The 21,430-nt window shown below is 38.9% G+C and overlaps 1 protein-coding gene across 1 annotated transcript; it reads left to right on the forward strand.

Moving 5' to 3' along the window:
* The first annotated feature begins 1,742 nt into the window (after positions 1–1,742).
* LOC137185218 (uncharacterized) lies at positions 1,743–20,763 on the forward strand. Its single transcript, XM_067593561.1, has 9 exons — positions 1,743–1,824; positions 5,361–5,586; positions 6,782–7,020; positions 11,129–16,515; positions 16,657–16,840; positions 17,740–17,972; positions 18,189–18,461; positions 18,560–18,666; positions 18,991–20,763. Exons 1-9 carry the CDS (start codon positions 1,756–1,758, stop codon positions 19,200–19,202), a joined length of 6,930 nt encoding a protein of 2,309 aa, XP_067449662.1. The 5' UTR covers positions 1,743–1,755; the 3' UTR covers positions 19,203–20,763.
* The last annotated feature ends 667 nt before the right edge of the window (positions 20,764–21,430 follow it).

The raw sequence follows: 21,430 nt of genomic DNA on the forward strand, positions 1-21,430 counted from the left end.
TGTAGAAAGTCACATAACTGATTAGAGACTGCTTTGTCAAGGATCTTAGAGAGAAATGGAAGGTTAGATATAGGTCTATAATTGGCTAAAACACCTGAATCAAGAGTAGGCTTCTCAAGAAGAGGTTTAATTACAGCTACTTTAAAGGACTGTGGTACATAACCTGTTACTAAAGACAGATTGATCATATCTAGTAAAGAAGTGCTCACTAAGGGTAGGACTTCCTTAAGCAGCCTAGTTGGGATGGGATCTAAGAGACAGGTTGATGGGTTCTGTTGATAATCTGCTAGATTATTCAGTGCTGTTGGCCAGTTAAATAGAGAGCTGGTACCTGTGGTTATAGGTAAAAGATCCCTCAACGGCCCATATATAGGGTTATCTGCTCCTACATATGGCTCCTCTGTCAATACTGTGGCAACACTTTGCCTCTCATCCTCATCTTTAGAGCCAGAAGCCATGACTACCATATCTCTCTGAGCTAGCTATGTTAAGTCATTCAGTGGGTTGTTCCTGTCTACGGCTGCTCCTCTACCTGGACTCTTAGATGCTTCCAGACACCGACTGATAAAATCAAGTATTACTGAACTCTGTAAACTGCACTAATTTGAACCATTCAACCCCCACACCCATCCCCCTTGAGCAAGAAAAGACTTTAAAACTCACACTCTAATATCTCAAAAACAGTAAAAGATAGAAAAAACATGTAAATTCAAGATTTGTAGGTCAAAGTCTCGTGACTCATTTAAAGTTCAAATGAAGTTTGTATCTAAAACTATGTGGAAGCAGTAAATGTTCAAAAAGGTGTGAGTTTGCTCACACTCTCCATTCAAATATTTGAGTATTTTTCTGTATTCAGCTGCAGTTACTTATTGTCTCTACACACCTGACAGTACACATGTCAATCAAACTTTGACCAGGTCATGTGGGTTAAAAGTCTTTACTTTTCTAAAACTAAACTTGATGAAAATTAGGAAATACATTTCTTTTACAACCAAAGTCATCAAGAGTTTTCAATTTACTAATTGAAATTCAAGTGAATGGGCCCAAAACTTGCATAATTTTGATGACACAGGTGTGAGCGAGACAGACATGTCTCACCCTGCAGAAAACTCTCATCCTCACACCGTTGAGATTTGATGTTTCACCATGACAGAGGAAGTTGCTATAACTTTATTGTAAATGCTCCAGTCTGCATCAAACTTTACATGTTTGATAAGAGTCCCGGCCTGAACACGTCTACATGACAATATTCCATCAGTGATGTAAACTGGCTGAATAGCGCCCCTACAACATATCAGTGAAGCAGCCCCAGCAGCAGGCAAAATAGTGGACAAAGGAAGTGATGTTTATCTCCTTCTTGCACTGTCTGAAAACAGCCGGGTCTGAAGACATCTACATGCCCGCGACAGAAGCCCTTCGATTGCACCGCGGCCTGACATGCGTGGAGGTGCGAGGGCCCGTTCAACGCTGCTTGCAGCTTTAATTTGAATTTAAACCTCACTAGTTTTATTGTATAACTTCAACCAATCCTTCTAAAAGAACTTTGAAACCAAGTATTCACAGCATGGGGTTGTTTTAAACAATGTTCTAAAAATGTAATTATGATTTCTCCAGATTTAAAGGACCATGTAGTCATGTGTATAAAATATAATTATATTATTTTTAGGAACATAATTTATATACAGTATAGACAGATTCAATACAGATCCTCTCACTTATGTTTTAATGCCATGTTTCTTTAACAGATCCTGAACCATGGGCGCCAAAGTTTCAGTGAGGAATGACACTCCTTACACCTGGTACTACTCCACCTCAAGCTCAGGGGTGAGTTTGTTTCTTTGTTCATAATAACAACTTTGTTCATACTTTTGCAGGATTTAGTATGTCATCAGTTTGAAGTAAGGGACTGCTCCTTATATATTTTAAATACACTTTTTCTTTTCAAAATACGTGAAAGTAAAATGGACCAATCATATCTTCCCTCTAAATGGGCGGGCTTTGTTGCTGCTACTTTATGAGAAGTTCTGTTCTGAGAAGTACCTGTGGTACTGTTAATGCTTTTGTTCTTGACTTTTTGTTCTTTTGGTGTTGCTAACTGATATGAGCCAGGTAACCAGCAAACAATTAAATCTAGTAACAGATAAAACGTGTTAGTTCTGGCTGACTGCATCAAGTCAGTGGGTTGTTCCTGTCTACGGTATTACTGTCTATAAGTATTACTGAATTCTGTAAACTGCACTAATTTGAATTTAAACCTCACTAGTTTTATTGTATAACTTCAACCAATCCTTCTAAAAGAACTTTGAAATCAAGTCCAGATTTAAAGAACCATGTATTCATGTATAGGCTTCATCTGTGTCTGGGAAACTGCCCCTGCGAGGCCATAGGCCTTTCTTCACAGTCACAATAAAAGCAGCATAACTTATATACAGTATAGACAGATTCAATATAAATCATTATACAAATAAATTTGGTCATGTATTAACAACTGTTATTTGGCTCCCTAAACCCCATCATGTATGTCTTTGACTTTTTATTCTCTTTGTGTTGCTTACTTATATGAGCCAGGTAACCAGCAAACAATTAAATCTAGTAACAGATAAAACATGTTAGTTCTGGCCGTCTGTTCTGGCTGACTGCATTAGGGCAGTGTATTACAGGTGTTGCCTGCCTGTTTCAAGTCACAAGGTTGGGATATCAGGCATCAAGGACAGTGAATGATTGGTTGGTGTGATTGGTGGTCAAGGGGCGTATGGATTCTGTTTTACTTTTTCAGATTTGTTTATTTTGTTATTCTGATTTTTATATCTTTACCTTTTATTTCATCATTTAGGACCAACACATTCTCATTCCCAGTTCTTCAAATGCAGCTTCTCGGTCAAAAGCCCCTCACATCACATCTCGACACTGCGGAGGTCTTCTAGCATCAGATTAGTCATATTTAGTTATCTGATAGAATTCAGTATAATTCAGATTGTGTCTCACTCTGGATGCAAAAGACCAACAGTTATGTCGGTATTGAGACCCTTACGTGGTTAAATTGACATTTACAACTATTCGAAATTCTGGAAAATAAATATTTACTTGGACTCAGCTTTGTATGGAAGCCCATAGGGGACTTTATTAAAATGAGAATGTAAACTTAAAGATGAAAATGTAATTCCACAATAGCATTATAATTTTCCACATATGTATATTATTGGAGTAAAAATTAAAATTAAAATGCAGTAATCTAATTTTCATTTTCATTTTCACATACTCGTTTAGGTATTCTATGACAATATTAAAATGAAAACGGAAAAGCTTTTTGACATTTAATTTTCGAAGCTGAACCGCGCTGTACAGTGGACGATATTCAAATGTTATTTCAAATTTGAAAATTAAAATGCAGTATTAACAATCTAACCTGATTTTCCATTTATGCAGGTAATATTTGGAGGAGGAAAATTTAGTGAACTTAATTTAGGTCCAAAACATTTTTTTGTCTTTTTTTCGTCATTAGAATAGCGATGGGTTTTTTTCTCCGGGCAGTGACGGACCTGTGCAGCACATGTGGACGCCTTGAGTTGAGTCAGTGAGACCCATTGCAATACAATCAGCCAAAAATGAGAGCGAGTCTATATCATTGTAATTTATGCAAATAAAATGCTTTAAAATCAAATACACAATGAATGCATTATATACGCATTTGTCCTCTCCCTCAATAGTAATGGTCCATTTTCAGAATATGCTCCAGAAAAAATACTGGCGAACTTAATCGCTCAGTCAATCTAGTGCGTGTCGACCTGCAATATAACCAGTGAGCTCAACCGACTGGTACGACTCTGCACATGATAGTGTTGTCTGTCATTTTCTCATAGACTTCTATACAATCAGATTTCTTTTCGGAGCCAGTGGAGTTGCCCCCTGCTGGCCACTAGACAGAATGAGGGTCTGCATTGGCTTCACTTTTCAGATCCAGAACTACCCTCTTGGGCTTGACTTTCATGGTGTTGAGATCATAGACTATGGACATAGCCACCGTGACCTCACCCATTGGTTTCTGAAGAGCGGTTTTGAAGCTCAAAGTGGGCGGCTCTGGTCGTTGCCATCCTGGCATTGCCTGATTGCGCCTGACTCCTAAATGGGCAAAGAGGTGGAGCTGAGGCAGTTGAATGAAGCCACCTAGTGACCTATCACTCAAAGTGGCCATGTCCTCAATTATGCATATATAGACCAAAACCGTATTTTGTACAAGGCTGTAAACATGTTTATTCCTGCTGTAAAGTTGGACATTTTAACATGGGGGTCTATGGGGACTGACTTGCATTTGGAGCCAGCGTCAAACGGCCATCAGAGGAACTGCAGTTTTTGGTACTTCCTTCAGCCCTGGAGGTCGCTGCTTGGTCGAGATGTGACATAAGGGGCTCTTGACCAAGTGGCTGTATTCAACGAGTTGGGAATGAGAATTTGTTGTTACGACATAGATAAAAAAACGTGATTATACAACTTAAGTTTATCATTCAACTGCATCACATTGTTAAAGTGCATGGAATAGCCTACTAGGAAAATGTCAAAGAAATCTCAGCATTAATGAAGAAATCATCAAGTGAGTATTTAAAGTGCATCTGTGTGAGGAACTTTGTGTCAAAATCAAAGGGTGGGGGGGGAATTTCACACCAGTTTGCATTTATATTGTTACAAGTTGGCTCCTGCTTGCAACAAAAGAGGAAACTCACACAAACATCAACTGGGAAGTTTTTATTTGGCCAAACTATAAATTAACATAACTGTCAAGCAAACATGGAAATCAGTTATATCAGGAGTGTGTGGATGAGTGTATCATGTGGTATGTGTAAAATAAGAATCAAAAAAGAAAGGAAAAAAGGCGAGCTGGAGTATCCCCAGGGTGACACATGGGAATAGAGAGAGAACCAGAGCAGGTCTGGCAGCCATCTTATATAGAGGTAAACCAGGCCGTACAAGGTGTGCCACATCTCCTCTGACGACCCTGCTCTTCACTCCTCCTCCAAGCAGCAACACAACCCAGCATAAGTAACAGAAACATAGACCAAACAAAGGGTAACCCCAGGGTCGTCTCAATATTAAAATTCCATTTTCATGTGTCCAGATAAAGGGCTCTAATGGTCCACCTGCAACATTGTGTTGTTACAGGAACAACAGCAAGACCAGGAAATCTTAATACACTGTACTGACAACATTGTATTGTATTGAACTTTTCATTTAAAAATGTACAGTAAACATCTTCAGTGTTCCATATCAATAACACTTAATGTGAGTGTAATTGCTGTTTTCATGTGTGCAGTGATACTACAATTCCACAGCCTGGTTAATCAAAATGATCTTTTTTTTTCTCTTAGGGGTTTCGTAGTGTATACCCTGGCTGTACTGAACAGTATGACGAGAAGCTATCTGTCTGGTGCTACATTTATCTGAGATACGACAGTCATGATTGGAATAGTTTTGGAACTGAATACAATTCTCACAAAGGCAACCCCACGTTTACCATCAGTGAGAGCTGGGACCGCTCAGAGATTGAGTGGCATTGCAGTACAGAGGGGAGTGTTGCAACGTGTCGCAACTATGGTGAGTTGTCACGATTTTTCATTAATGTTAATTACTAGTTTATTTCAGATATAGTTTAAACCATAAAGAAGATGAAAACAAACAAACTATGGTTGGTAGAGATTCTTCCTTGGTGCCGTTGACTGTGGACGGTGTGTTTGTTAGGTCATGTAAATTAGATTTACATGATCTACATTTGTGGACGTGGGTCATAAAGTTGCATTAACAATTTTTTTTAGCATCAACATAGCATGAAATAGCCATGTGCAATCTGAGTGTTGGAATGATCTTCTAAATATGAGCCAGTCAGTCTAGGGCTCGACGATAAAACAATCTCGATACAGGATCGCAAAAAAAAGTTGATTACGATGATAACTTTGAACATTTTTAACTCAATATGGATAGATCTAACAGCCTATCACACAGCAGAAATAAACACGACAACAGCCAGTCAATCTGCATATCAGCGTACACGCTCATTTCCTACAGTAAAGCATTGTTTGAGCTGAAGAAAATGGATGTCCTCTGTAAAACAGGAAAAAATGAACCAAAAGCGATATGATGATACTGCAACACCCTCAGATTAGCCTCTATGTCGTAGTCTGTTCCCGGGTAAACAATGAAGCCAAGCTGGTGAAGAGGGACAAAGTGCAATGCATCTGCTGACAAGGCTACGCTAGTGCTAACATTAGGAGGGCAACAACTGGAGTCCCCCTCACATCTAAAATAACTCTAGCTTAAAAAAGCTGCTATAACTCACTGACACTTCTCTCTAGAAGAGATATTCTGTTTGCAACTGCAGAACGATCATCACACATCATCGTTTTAGCTGCTTTGACTGTGGATTCACAAAGCTAACTGCTAAGCTAGGCTAAGCACAAAGCTAAGTAAACAGAGTAGAGGCTAGTTACCCACCAGCACTAGTGTTTCATAAAGGAAAATAACAAAGATAAATATATATATATATATATATATATATATATATATATATATATATATATATATATATATATATATATATACATACAGTAGGGTCCAAAAGAATGGGAAAGTGGTCATCACCCATTATATGTTGCCTGTTATGGCCAAGTCTCCCTCGTAAAAGAGATTCTTAATCGCAATGGGGCTCTCTTGGTTAAATAAAGGTTACATTTTAAAAAATCCTCTGATGGAACAAATACAAAATAAAAACTTAACACATTTATCTTTTCAACAGGAAGGGAGGAGGAAGTCCAGCGGATGGAGGAGAGAAGACGACAGGAGCGTCTGGAACGGGAGCGAAGGATTCAAGAGGAGATAGACAGAGAGAGTGAGATCTCCAGAGAGAAACTGTCTCGATCGAGGGAGAAGCTTCGTCAGAAACAGAGCTTCAAAGGTCAGGTGCACCATCATGAGCGCACACAAGCTCTCCACCAGCAAATAGAGGACGATGCAGCTGCAATCGAGAGGAATGAGGTATGGCATTAATGGGCTACTTTCAAAATCAGTGTCTATATCAGGGGTCAGGAACCTTTTTACCCAAAGAATCAAACATTTATTTTACAAATTGAAACATTTTTCAAAAGAGCCACAGCTGGTTGGGCATTGCTAAAAACACAGTTGTCCATGTTTCACTGCGGGTTGTCATGGGTAACCACTTCTCGGTCAACACAGTGTTTGCCTCTACATGCTTAACTTGGTAAGGCCTGTTAATAGCTGAAACGAGGCACATGGCTGCAGATGTGCAAGCTAGGCTTTGACCTCTGAGATCGCCGTTCCTCATGTAAACAAACATGCTAAATTAGCAGATAAGGGAAAAAAATATCCAAAGTTGATTTTTAAATATATTTGAAATGTTTGATTTTTTTGCTGAAATTTTTGTGTCCTTGCACAGGTAGCTCAGCTGCATACAGTTTTTGCAGGTGCCAATAACGTTCTCTACTGCTATACTGTGGTGATTATTGATTCTACAATTTCAAATTTCCAGTTGTATCAATTAGTCACGCTGGGTGGAGGAATGAAAGCTTGATTCTTTACATGCCATTGTGTTTACCTTGAGTTAATGAAGTTCAGAGGCTCCTGTATTCACAGGTTTTTCTCGTTTGAATAGTTTTCTGTGCAATGTAGTTGGAAAGCAAACTGTGCATTCTGCAGTAAGAACTGTACGCTCCTCCTCTGTTCCAACACTAGGTAGGTCCTGTTTCGTTATATCTAACTGGGAGGGCTCTGTGGATTCTGTTTTCATAGATAATTTAATGGAATCACATGAAATTAGAATTTCAATTTCAAGGGAATTGTGAGTTTCCCCACTTTATTTCAACACGTTACCAAACAAATTGTTTTACATGCAGATGTATTACAACTATTTTGAGAAGAGGCACAACAGTGATATACTTAAATAATTACACCTATGGGCATGTATATCACTTGCTGATTTTGTATATGTAAGCAAACCTATGACATGTCAAACTGACCACAACTGCGAACTTTCAAACCATCAAAAAAAAAAAGGAAAGAAAATGAATTAGTCAGCCAAGTTTAGTTTAGTCAATGACATTTATGAATCAGATTGTCAATTATTCTGTAAACCCCACCAACAGACCATTTTCCATTAATGCTGAGAGTTTAATTATCATTTTTGTTTGCAGGTTATTCCATGCATTTAATCTATGTGTCGATCTGTAAAAATTAAATACAGTATATTCTAAACTTTGATAAACCAGATTTAATAGTGTGTAAATATGTAAAAATATGAATCACAGAGAAATAAATAATAAAAAAAAACCTAGAGGAAAATGCCTGTCGCCTAGCCGTATGGATTGATATCTAAAAGAGGCTACGAAGACATACACCCAAATTGGTTTTAACAAAGTGATTGTTAGATATGTTAGATTGAGTCTTTGCAAGAAGCAAAATGCTCCCTTCATTATGGATATATTGCTGACCCTGACCGATACAGCCGAAATAAATAATGCTTATCTTTTACCCATCTCATTATTTTGATTCTGTTGATTTCTACTTCCTCAGGTGTTTAACATAACACACACCGTGAATTTAAAAAACAGCTTTCTTAAGAAGATATTTGGGTAACACATTATTGGTGTGATCCCTTGCAGGTGATTTGTGAGCTATCTACATTTATAGATAAGTTGTAAGCTATAAACAGACTATCCATAACCCAGATGAAATAAACTCTGTTGATAATCTGTTATTTGAAGTGTCTAAGTTCACATCTGTAGACATTATCCTACAAAGTTACTAAACTCATAAATCCTTACCCCAGCCCTGAACCTAACCTTACCATTACCCTGAACCTAAAGTATGTTGATCTACTGAATTCAGTTGTCTTTCACTTCATTTGGAGTGTCCAAATTCATATCAATAGATGTTAAATAAATACATGCACAAGAGTCAACTGATATTAGTTACTGAGGTGTTATTTTTATGTTTCTGATGGGCAGGGGGGGGGAATAACAACAATCATAACAATAACAATAACAGCAGCAATAGACACCAACAAGACTGTGGAGGCTCGGCCTGCATTGCAGGATTTCCTGTGAGATGAGAAAGCACAAAGAACTCCGGGGAAGAAGCAAAGTTAGTAACATGCATTGATGTTACATGAATCCATACGGATGGAGGGGAGGAGGAGGAGAGAGGAGCTCAGTGCATTATGGGAATCAAGTCTAGGCCTATAGCAGCATAACTAAGGGCTGATCCAAGGCGAGCCAGGTCGGCTCTAACTATAAGCTTTATCAAAAAGGAAAGTCTTAAGCCTACTCTTAAACATAGAGAGGGTGTCTGCACCCCGGACCGAATCTGGAAGATGGTTCCACAGGAGAGGAGCCTGATAGCTGAAGGCTCTGCCTCCCATTCTACTTTTAAAGACTGTAGGGACCACCAGTAAGCTGCATACTGGGAGCGCAGTGTTCTAGTGGGATAATACGGTACTATGAGCTCTTCAAGATATGATGGTGCCTGACCATTAAGGGCTTTGTAAGTTAGGAGAATTTAAATTCTATTCTAGATTTTACAGGAAGCCAATGTAGTGAAGCAAAAATGGGAGAAATGTGGTCTCTTTTTCTAGCTTTAGTCAGAACACGTGTAGCTGCATTCTGGACCAGCTGGAGAGTCTTTAGAGACTTGTTAGGGCAGCCTGATAATACGGAATTGCAATAATCCAGCCAAGAAGTAACAAATGTGTGGACTAGTTTTTCTGCATCTTTTAGGGACAGGATGTGCCTGGTTTTTGCAATGTTTACGTAAGTGAAAAAAGGCAGTCTTTGAGATTTGATTTATGTGGGAGTTAAAGGACATATCCTGATCAAAGATAACTCCCAGATTCCTTACGGTGGTGCTGGAGGCCAGGGTAATGCCATCCAGAGTAGCTTTATCATTAGATAATGTGTTTCTAAGGTGTTTAGGGCCAAGCACAATAACTTCAGTTTTATCTGAGTTTAGTAGCAGAAAATTGCAGGTCATCCAGGTCTTTATGTCGTTAAGGCATGTTTGGAGTTTGTTTAACTGATTGGTTTCGCCAGGCTTCATTGATAAATATAATTGGGTATCATCTGCATAACAATGAAAATGTATAGTGTTTCCTAATAATATTACCTAAAGGAAGCATGTATAAGGTGAATAGTATTGGTCCAAGCACAGAACCTTGTGGAAGAGGATAGTATGTTGATTCTTTGTAAGTCATCTACAAGGGACCACTCATAATGAAGTTTGACCAATATTTGGCCTTTGTTGTTCTGCAATTAGCCTACAGCTGTCGATCAAAAAAGAGAGGCACTTGTGAGAGCAGCAAAAGCTTACTTTTTAAAATACTTTTCATGATTTTTGTATAATTACTATGAATTAATCAATTACATTGATACTTTAAATTGCAACTTCATTTTTTATTGTATTTTATTGCATTAATTTAAAGGGACTTTGATAGCAGTGGCACTCGCATCACATCAAGAGTTTCCCAGGCAACGACACAGAGGTTGACTCATGTTTTGGAACACAGAGGCTCCCAAACGCATATGATTATTGACTTATGAATGAATGGATATTTGGCATTATTTTTGGCATTCAAAAAAAGATTTTTTGGCCTGGTGGGGGTTCTCGTTGGCCCTGTGGTCCACCGGGCCTGTATAATTATAGGGGAAACACTGATCTACAAGGGAACATATAAAAAATAAAGTTTGACTGATATTTGGCCTTTGTTATTCTTCAATTAGCCTACAGCTGTCAATCAAAAAAGAGAGGCACTTGTGAGAACAAAAGTTTACTTTTTAAAAATACTTTTTATGATTTTGTACAGTTACTATGAATTAATCAATTACACTGATACTTCTAAATTGCAGCATCCTTTTTTTAGTGTATTTCCAGTCAACTTTGGAATATTTGAGTGCAATAAAAATAAAATCCAGGAGTGAAACAAATCGTAGGTTCCTGACCCTTGGTCTATACAACTGAAGAAAATCCTGCAAATATAGCATTAGAAAACCTTACAATATGAAATATTAGTGCATATTTTTAATTCAGGTGCATTCACTCTTCTGTATTCTTTCTTTTTTGTTAATGTCCCATGTAGCTTGCAGACGTAGAGCAGAAATTCAAAGAACTTCTGTCAAAATATGAAATCACAGAGAGTGAAGAATTGCAGGACTGCGGGCTTGAGGACAGGATTAAAACACTTCATAATGAACTGACGCTCCAATATTGCAGAGAAAACAAGCTTCCAGTGTGGTCTCAGTTTACGTTTGACCATGCTGTGGGATATGAGGAACTTTCTCTGACTGAGAAACTCACCATTCTTGAGGCAGTTCTGAAGTTAACTCTTCAGGGCACCACTGAGACTGAAGATGAAAGTGATCATTTACTTCACTGGGATAAGAAGTATGAATTCCTTTTCTGTTTGGCTGAGGAACTTTATGTTGCAAATCCAACTCAGGCTGAGCCGATTTTCTTGAGAATTCTTGATGCAGTTTCAGAGCTTTTACCAAAAAGCAGGGAGACTCTGGGTCAAATACTGTTCAATAACATCTGGACACCAACAGAAATAATGCTCTTCATTCGCAAAGCTTCATCGATAGACCACAATCAGATTCCCCAAGTCCTCCACATGGTACAGACCTACAGGCTAAGCTGCCTCCTCACTCTCTCTGCTCTGAAGAAGCAAAAGCCACTAATGTTTCTACAACAAAAAGTAAGAGAAGACAAGGACAAAGATACTGACACCATTTTGAGGGAACTCTCTGAATCCCAGTGCCCAGAGAATATTCTGACAGTGATCGAGGATGTTCTCAGACACATGGAAACAGAACTTCCAAAATATTGGAAAGTGGATCTTACTGAGAAGAATATAGAGGATCTCAAGATGAAGATTAAATCTCTTGATTTTGCAAACCCAGATATCAATACTCTGAAGGAAGTGTTGATTGGAATGTCTGTAGCCGTGCAAGACAGCACAACATTCAAGATGCAAGATGGAACCGAGATTCCAGGCTATTTTCCAAGACAGACTCAGCTGGCATCATTACTTTTGCTCCTACTGTCACAGCTAACTGAAAATAAAGGCTGTCTCCTTGAGATTGGCACAGGTGAAGGGAAATCCACGATCTTGGCAATGTTTGCTGCAATCCAGGCTATTCGTGGAATAAAGGTGGACATTGCGACAAGCTCTCCAGTTCTTGCACGACGGGACCAGGAGGAGTGGAAGGAATTTTTTGAAAAGTTTGGTGTCACATCATCTGTAGTACCCCCACCCCTCTCCAAACAATCTTCCCCTGTGGAACCAGATAAGTTGTTAGAAGAGGCATACAAACAACAAGTTGTGTATGGCACTGTTGGTGCTTTTGCAGCAGACACATTAAAAGAAGAGTTTGAGAGGAGAACTACCCGTGGAACAAGAGGATTTGAACTAGTGATAGTGGATGAAGTGGACTACATGACCTTGGATAATGGAGTTCAAGTGACATTCCTGTCTCATGAAGCCAGCAGTTTGAGGCATATGGATCAAATTCTTGCCAACATTTGGACAATGACATCTACTTGTCAACCAATTGAAATGCTAGATACAGGTGAGATAAAATGGGCAACAAGGATCCAACATTTCCATAAAGCAGCAACATCTGCTGTTATGGGATCAGAAAGATCTGACAGCTTCTCAGCCTTTGACATTTTGCTGCCAGGTGTAGATTTGGGGTTCTATTCATCAGAAGATATTGAGATGTTGAGGCAAGCTATGAGTAAGACAGAAACAGAAAATACAGGTGATGACTACCAGGATGACGGCTGGAGAGCGATTGAACAAGTCATAAAGAAAATAGGAGTCTCACAACAGTATGATCTGCTGCGTATATTTCAGGAAGTAATGGAGAACAGTGTGGCTTTTGAGTGCTATTCGGCAGAGAACAAGAAAGCCAAACGTTACGGGACTGAGGAAAGACATGCTGACTCAGAAGTCAGCATGTTACTCCTTGAAAATGGCCAAGCATGTGAAATCATGTCAGAAAAATCTCTCATTGAAGCAACTGTGAGTGCAGTAAAGTCCTGTATTAAGTACTCAGATGAATATTCTGATTCTGATAAACATGACAACTTCATCATTATCCCTCACTTCTTGAGGAAATATGTTGACAATCAGTTGCCAGTGTTTGTTGAGAATGCCTTGAGGGCCATTGAGATGACTCAGGGCAGAGAGTACATGATCGACATTTCACGAGCTGCTGCCAAAGTATCTGCCAGTGATCCTGACCAGCATCAGTATGATGCCATAATTCCAGTGGACTTCAAAGCAAGTGGGGTGTTGGAGAAAAACAAGAAGTGGGGTAATGGACTCCAGCAGTTTTTGGAGATGAAACATCAGCTTGCAATTTCACCTTTGTCCAGTGTGACCAACTACATGTCTAACTTCCATTACTTTAAACGGTACATCCATGAATATGGCATATTTGGTGTTTCTGGCACATTAGGGGGTGATGCAGAGAGAGACTTTCTGGAAAGGCATTATGGAACAAAGAGCTATACTATTCCAGCTCATCGCCATAAAAAAGTGGTTGAGTTGCCAGCCCTGCAGGTGAATGGGGGCAATGACCAATGGATCCAGACTGTTTGTGATGCTACCTGGAAAGCAGCAAGTAGAGGCCAAGTTGTCCTGGTGATATGTGAAGATGTCAAGACAGCAAATGAGCTACATGTGAAAATGCAAGACGAAGAGAGATTTAAGCCACACCAGATCACAATGTACACAATTAGTGAGAGACACAACATTGAGAGAGATAAATTTAGTGGAGGGAGGATTATCATTGCAACAAACCTTGGAGGGAGAGGAACAAACATCAAGGTCGAGAAAAAAGTAAATGAATGTGGTGGCCTCTTTGTGATTCTCACACACTTCCCACGCAATCGAAGAGTGGAGAAACAAATCTTTGGTCGCACTGCTCGGAAAGGAAACCCCGGCATGGTCCAGATGGTTCTGAACCAGGATCATCTTGCACCAGCTTACCAAGGTCAGTCTGTTGAGATAATGCGACAGCTCAGAGAAGAGTATGAAGTGAAGCGTATAAGTGAAATGGAAAGTGATGAGCTGGTAGAAATAGACTTGAAGGAAAAACTTTTTTCCACGTTTTGTGAATCCCTTATGGACTACGACCAGAAGTACACACAGGAAGAAAGAAAAGATCTTTCACGATTGAAGCCTAGAGATATACCTGATCATCTCAGAGACTATCAGGCTAAGTTTGATTACCAGCCAGCCCTGAATGCTTTGAAAGAAGCATGGGCATTGTGGCTGACTCTTCATGAGGAGCATATCAACAGACATGATGACATCCATGACCTTCAGGCAGACCTCATCAAGACAATGAATGAAACTAAGGGAAATCTCTTGCAAGGGGAAAGTGACAATTTCTATGATCACATTAAGCAGGCCATTCTCAGGACTGACCTACACTGCAGAAACAAATCCAAATGTGACTATGGAGCTAAATCCTATTGGCAGAGGGCAGCAACCTCTGACCCACTGTACAAAGCTGTGGCACTCTATAACCAGGCATACATCACCATCAACCTGGCCAAGGATGACTATATAGTAGAGGCAAGGGAACTGTTGGAGCAGGCTAAAAAGTCTGTCGATGTTTATATCTCAGAAACATCAAACACAATGGTTTCCTGTCAGATGTCTGTTAATGACAACCTGAAACCACACAGCAACAACTTTCAGAGTCAAATGGAGGCCAGAATGAACATCTTCAAGTCGTGGAAGACATACATTGATAATGCATTGAAGAAACTTGTGGAGCTGGAAAAAGACAACAGTGATGCAATAACACAGGACTGTTCAGTCTACAAGTTGTTGGAGGAAAAAGATTTCATCATCACAAATGAGCTAATGGCACTCTATGAGCTTGGCCTTGCTGTTGTTTTTGAGGTGAAAAAGAAACCAAAGTTTTGTTTTGATGCTCTCATTTGCTTCTTCATCGGAGCAATGCAGGTGTTGGCTGGGGTTCTTGTTTGTGCCTTTTCATTTGGCACTGCAAGCCAGTTTGGACTTGGCCTGATAGGTGAGGGAGTATCAGACATGATCAATGGAATAGTGGGCATGGTAACAGGTACATTTAGCTGGGCAGAATGGGCAATAAACAAAAGTATCAGCATTGGTATTTCTTTGCTTACTGCTGGATTCGGTGCCGTCAAGAATGTTGTCACTTCAGTGTGCAATGTAACAAAAGCCCTGCTTAATGGTACTAAGTCCTTCTCATCTGTTGCCAGTGGTTTCATCAAGTCAGGAAAACATGTGTTTTCATCTATCAAAGGAACTGCTCAGTCTGCCATCTCCTCTGTTGGTAAACAAACCTTTGGAAGTGCAATGAAAAAGATGACAACTTCAACAGTTGTAAAGCAGAACTTCAAATATGCTGCCAAGTACGCTGCACAGGAGATAGGGAAGCAAGCTGTGGACACTGGTTTGAACTATGCAGTTGATGGCCTGAAGGAGGCCTTTAAAAAGATATTGGAATCAGCTTTTAAGGATGTTGTTACTTCAGCAGTGAAGCAGAACCGTGACTTGGATAAAGCTATCACTGAGTTCATCAGCTCACATGTCCCAAAAGCAGCCATGCAGAAAGATAACTTTAAGATTGGCAAATTGGATGAGGAAGAAATGACTAAAACAATTGCTGTATTAACTGAAGAAGTAATTCCTAACCTCATGAGGGACTGCACAACAGTACATGAAGTTATCAATAGACTCACTGAGGTGTGCAATGGAGCAACAGACATTATGAACAAAGGAAAACTTTCTGGTATTTTTAAGGCTGCCGAGTTAGCTTTGAAAGTTGCAGATCACACTACCCGTTTCATTGAAATACTGAATTCTGTTCCTACAAAAAGGGTCATTGATGAAACTTTTGTTCCTACTTTACTGAGTGAAATTGAGGAGCTTCAGCAAGATGCGGTGAAATATGACCAAGATGGACGACACAATTTACAAGATGTGAAACGTCTTAAGGGCAAAATTCTGAGCACCCTTGCAGACAGTGTGTCCCAATCATTTATCGAGGCTTGCTTTGGACATATGACTTCCCTTTTGACAAAGCCATTGAAGAGCAAGTTTAACAAAGCTACTGGTAAAGCTGTTGATAAGATTATGGGCAGACATAAAACTCAAAGTTTTTTTGATGACCAGAGACAAAAGCACAACATGAGATCAGCCAGTCGCAACACTAAGAAGTCGCTTACAGAGAAGGAACAGATGGATTTAATGGATTACATGGAACACATAAGCAATGTAGCCACAGCTTTTGACATTATCGTGCTCATAAAAAGTGGCTTACTCAACGGTAGAGGGATTCACCTCACTGTCATTGATGAGCATGGAAACAGACTCTCAGAGGAACGTTACAAAGGAACAGACGAGTCTGCTGGCAACATCACACTACAGCTGACAAAACAAGCAAAAGACCTGCAGCCACCAGAGTAAGTTCACTGAGAAAATCCCACTGATAATTCCAATTTAGTTATATGCAGATTAAGTAGTACAAAAACATTATTATATAATATTGTGATATTTGTGGATTAAAAGGTTTACATTCAGATATTTCATTTGTTCTTTCTCAGGAAAAGCAGTTCACAGCAGTTTTACAGCGGCCGTTTTGACATTGTTCAAGATGATGGTACAGTGGTCAATGTGAACTCAGAGCACCAGAATTGTCTCTATCATGCAATCGCACAAGCAACTGGAAGTGATCGAAGCGATCTTAAAGGAGCTGCTGTGAAGCTTCGTGAGAAAGTGAAAAATGAAGTGAGTATCCATCTTAGAGGTTGATAATATTTTATGTAAAGTGAGTGTAACAGCACAGGGGGAAGAGTGCTGTGAGTGTATCAGGGGGCATGGACAGAGTCAGATCTCCTGTAGAGATACTTTACTGCAGGAGTAGTGTAAATAGAAATTTAGCTGCTTTGATCAACATTCATTGTAAATCGTCAATCTTAAAAATAACATTATGACTTAAAAATTGAAGTTTCAAACATCTATAGATACTACAGAGCTTCTCCTTCCAGCTGCAATTTAAAGCAGCTTATTTTAAAGCCTGTTTGTAGTCACCTACTCTATAATTGTTGTAGCCATATAGTGCTGGAGTTGAAGTTAAAGGTCAATCTGAGGCTAGCAAGGGCAGAACATCTACATAACAGCTTTACCTATCTGTTACACCTGACAATTTGAAAGTAGTTGCAGTCAATAATAAATAAGCTCACAGAAATCCCACAGATGAGTAATATGATAATGTATCATCTTAGTTCTGGTAACTGATCAATACTCACTAGTCCTGCTGACTAGAGATTCCTGGGGACTAATCAACTTCCTCAATTTTCAAACTTTAGCCTTTCCACTAATCTATAGTCTGGTTATATAGTAGACACTGACTTCATATATTCATGTTGGTGCTGTTTTTATTGAGATCTGGGGACTGAGCTTCTTAGCTTGATCTTAACTAATGAAAATGTTGACTTAAATAGAAGAACAGTCCCATCATGCCAGTGTCTCTTGCTTAGATTGTTTCCTGTTTACTGATTAGATATTGCGGCAGATAAAGCATGATGGGATATTAGTCAGAGAGCAACACCACTGTGACTTTAAGGTTAAATTCTGTAAATGTGTGCATGTGAGCAAATCACCATATTGAGACACTTTTTGATCAGGTTCAGGAAAACTTTGCTTCGTACACACCGATTCTTAAGCTTCAGAGAGGCTATGACTACTCCCACAAAAACCCTGGAAAATACACCATCACCGGAGGAGCGAAGCCAGGAGGAGCCAGCCATTCTGAACTTCTTACCGAAGAGGAATATTTGAAGAGTACCAGCTTCATTGAAACTGATGAATGTGATATTATCAGAAGCTATAAGCTTGCATCTGTTGAAAAATACAAACGGTGAGTCACTTTAATAATCCCTCAAGAGAGACGCCAGAATACACTCAAACCTTTGTGTTCTGAACTGGTCACATAATATAAATGTAATAAAAAATTGTGTTTGATTTGTCAAAGTGTACTGATATTCAGTTATTTGATGTCCATGAAGTTAAGTTTCAATAAGGTCATAATATATAAGGGCCATGGATGAAACAGTAATGTATTTTTGTTTTCCAGGTTGATAGATGCTCGACAATCCAAGAACAACAGTGGAACCGTGAATGCAGACCACGTTCCCTCCAAGGATTCCATTCGCAAAGCTTGGGAGAGGACAAAAGACAAACCTGAGCTACAGGAGCAGCTCAAAAACAGTAATCCAAAACTCTATGAAATGATAGAGAGCATAAAGGATGACAATGATGGGCGGAATCTTATTGCCATGGAGGTGTTGGCCAAAGATCACAAACGTGCTCTGACCATGGGTGCAAGCCACCAAGCCATGAAGTGCCGGTAAATATTAGATTTTCCTCTGAAAGTTCAACCAGATGAATCCAGTGATCTCGTACTTGACCTGTAGATGGTGTTCTTGTGTTCCTCTTACCTCACAGGGAGCTGCTAGCAGAAAGTCTTGTCAGTGGAGATGTGGAGACAATGCTGAAACAGTCTATGATTGTGGCTCACCCTCTGACCTCACAGGAACTTATGGCTGATTTAGGTAAGACCTAGCTGGCGTGGTTTATGTATGTTGACAAATTAACACACAAAGTCTTTAGTGAAGAGGACAAAATATAATCTTTTATCGAATTAAGGGACTCATTACTTTCATACATGCTGCCTTTTAAGTTACTGATTTGGAAATTGATAATCATACTATCATTATGTTATGCTGTTATAAGCTATACAATGAAGTAAAGAGGCACTAAACTAATAAAACAGGAGACTACACTTAATAACAGAGTGCACTTGGGATGCACAACCATAACCATGCAATATTTAAACACTTTCCTGCTGTTCATTGCACCCATCATTCTGCTTCCAGGTGAAAACAGAATACCACCTCATAATGAGATGTCAAAGGAAGGCATCAGGGGCTACTACAAGGCAGGATACACCAATCTTGTGACAGTGTACAGCCGGCAGGGACTCATCGATCAGAATCAGAAAGATCAGCTGATGGAGTGGCTGAATCAAGACAAACATGAAGATAAAAGCACTCCTGAGTACCTGAGTATCAGGGATTCCTTAAAGTAACTGTTAAACCAATGGAAAAATAGAAAAAGAGAGAATGATGGTAGATGCTAACTGATTATTATGATAGTAATGTATTTGGACTCATATTCTGGTTGTGGTTATGTGTTAGCGAACACCGAGTCTTAGTACTTTGACAGCTTCCTGTGCCTCACCATATATGGCTATAAGTGACAGGAAGAAGATGGAGGCAATGTGGGATAAGGGAAATGGTGGTAAAATATAATTCTTTGACCACCTTTTGTTTTTTTGGTGGTGGGTTTTTCAACTTTTGTTTTTGTTTCATTTGGAGCAGAATTTAGGTTGTCATCATAGATAAAGTATTTTACATTTAATGAGCAGCAAAGTGTCTTTGAATACATCAGAGTGAGTCAAAAGTCACCATCGCTGTACGTCGGCCACGGCTTTATCAATAGCAGAGACTGTCTTTGATGCATTAACGATTCCAAATGCTGCTGTAATATCATTATAGCTTCTTTTTTATTTGAGAAATAGGTTTATCTCTTAAAATATAAACAACAACAACTCACATACTTACACTCACACACTCACACATATACTCACACACAAGCACACACACGCATACTCACTAAAACACACACTATCTCTCTCTCACACTCACACACACAATCATGAGTAAACCAGGTACTTATTGGTAAGTTAGGAAATGTTCACACATTTCGTATTTTTGAGTAGAAAAAGAAGTATCTAGTTTTCATTGATATTATGCTGTTATGCAAACGTCTTAAGCAAATGCTGCACACTCACATACTCACACACAAGCACATACATGCATGTTGTATTTTCTTGATTTTATCTGTATATTCGATAGTATCTACATATTCTATATATTCCAGTTTTTAAACTGTTTTTATTTTATTTTATTATTATTATTAGGACTCAGTGGGTTTTATCTTCTATCTTATGTTGTGCATTCTGTTTATCCTATTTTCACTTTATTTCATCTTATTTTTATTATAATCAAATGGGTTTCATTTTCCATCTTATTTTTAAATGTTTTTATGTCTTTTTTCATGTGAAGCATTTGGATTTTGGAATTTTTCTTTACTTTCCCAAAGGAACGTCTGTCCAAGTACACTCTGATTAACTTGATTAACACAGTAGGTGTTGTAATTTACATAATTAATGTTACTATAACTCCACCAGTTTATCATTCTGTCCCTTTTTTAATTTACATAAACCAACATCTTCTGGTGCCACCGTATCTCTGGTGTTCTTTAAGATACCATGCTGAGGAGTGATGTGATTGATCTACTCATGAGGTGTTGAGCCCTGAGCGGTCTATAAATATTCAGGCCTGATCAATACTTGTTGGATTTTCTTTGCAACTGTTTATGAATCTTTGTGAAATTAATTTGACATCTATTATTCTGGAAATCATACTTTTTGTGTCTCTTTGATTATGCATTTTTCCTAAACTATGTCCTGCAGATATAATTAAACCAACTATACTAATCATTGTTTCACCACTCAAAGCTCCTGCTATCCAGGCGCGAAAGACTCTTGTTGGATGGATTTCTCAGAATAAATTCTGGCAAGATCATGTTGTTGTCCTGTGACTATTTGAAACACCTAAAATGTCTTACAACATCATACACACCAACATCTACACAGGCAATAAGAATTCTGAAAGCAAACTGGATCATTAGTGTATCTGAACTGGAGCATCCTCCCATCAAATCCATCTGGATACATGGCTGGTTAATTTAAAGAGGAATGACTGCCAAGCAAAACAACACTGAGCAGAGATGTTAAGTAACAAACATACTCAAAATCATTGAAATGAAGTGAAGTTGTGACTCAGAAGAAAGCAGACTTTTAAAGCAGAAAAGTCTGCAGAAAGCAGAGTTAAATATATATGAACAACATAACGACTGATACAAGCTCAAACATGTTCCATCCAGTTTTTGCCACTCTTGAGTTAATTTCAGCCTTTTTCTGGAACACTTTCCCATCAGACTGAGTTCTCCAGTGGAGGATGTTAAGCTCATGTTTTTGTCCGTCCTTCCTAATCTATGAAATTTAAATGAATGAAATAAAGAGATCAAATACCAGCAAGAGCAGAGAGACAGTGGTCAAGAAGCAGTGAGTGTAATAAAGGTCCTGTCAGTCATTTGCTGGAAGTTCGACTTGCAGGTCATATGATCCACAAAACTGGACGTGAAGGATTATATTTGTTGTCTGGAGCAACAGAAAACCTTTTTCCAGGT

This window comes from Thunnus thynnus, chromosome 6 (assembly GCF_963924715.1).
Source record: "Thunnus thynnus chromosome 6, fThuThy2.1, whole genome shotgun sequence".
Taxonomy (NCBI): Eukaryota; Metazoa; Chordata; class Actinopteri; order Scombriformes; family Scombridae; genus Thunnus; species Thunnus thynnus.

Excerpts from the sequence above, each read along its gene's own strand:
- LOC137185218 (XM_067593561.1), top strand. The coding sequence starts at position 1,756 with ATGGGCGCCAAAGTTTCAGTGAGGAATGACACTCCTTACACCTGGTAC. Across the intron at positions 18,462-18,559 it reads CACCAAGCCATGAAGTGCCG|GGAGCTGCTAGCAGAAAGTC; the intron begins GTAAATATTAGA and ends CTTACCTCACAG. Across the intron at positions 18,667-18,990 it reads GGAACTTATGGCTGATTTAG|GTGAAAACAGAATACCACCT; the intron begins GTAAGACCTAGC and ends TTCTGCTTCCAG.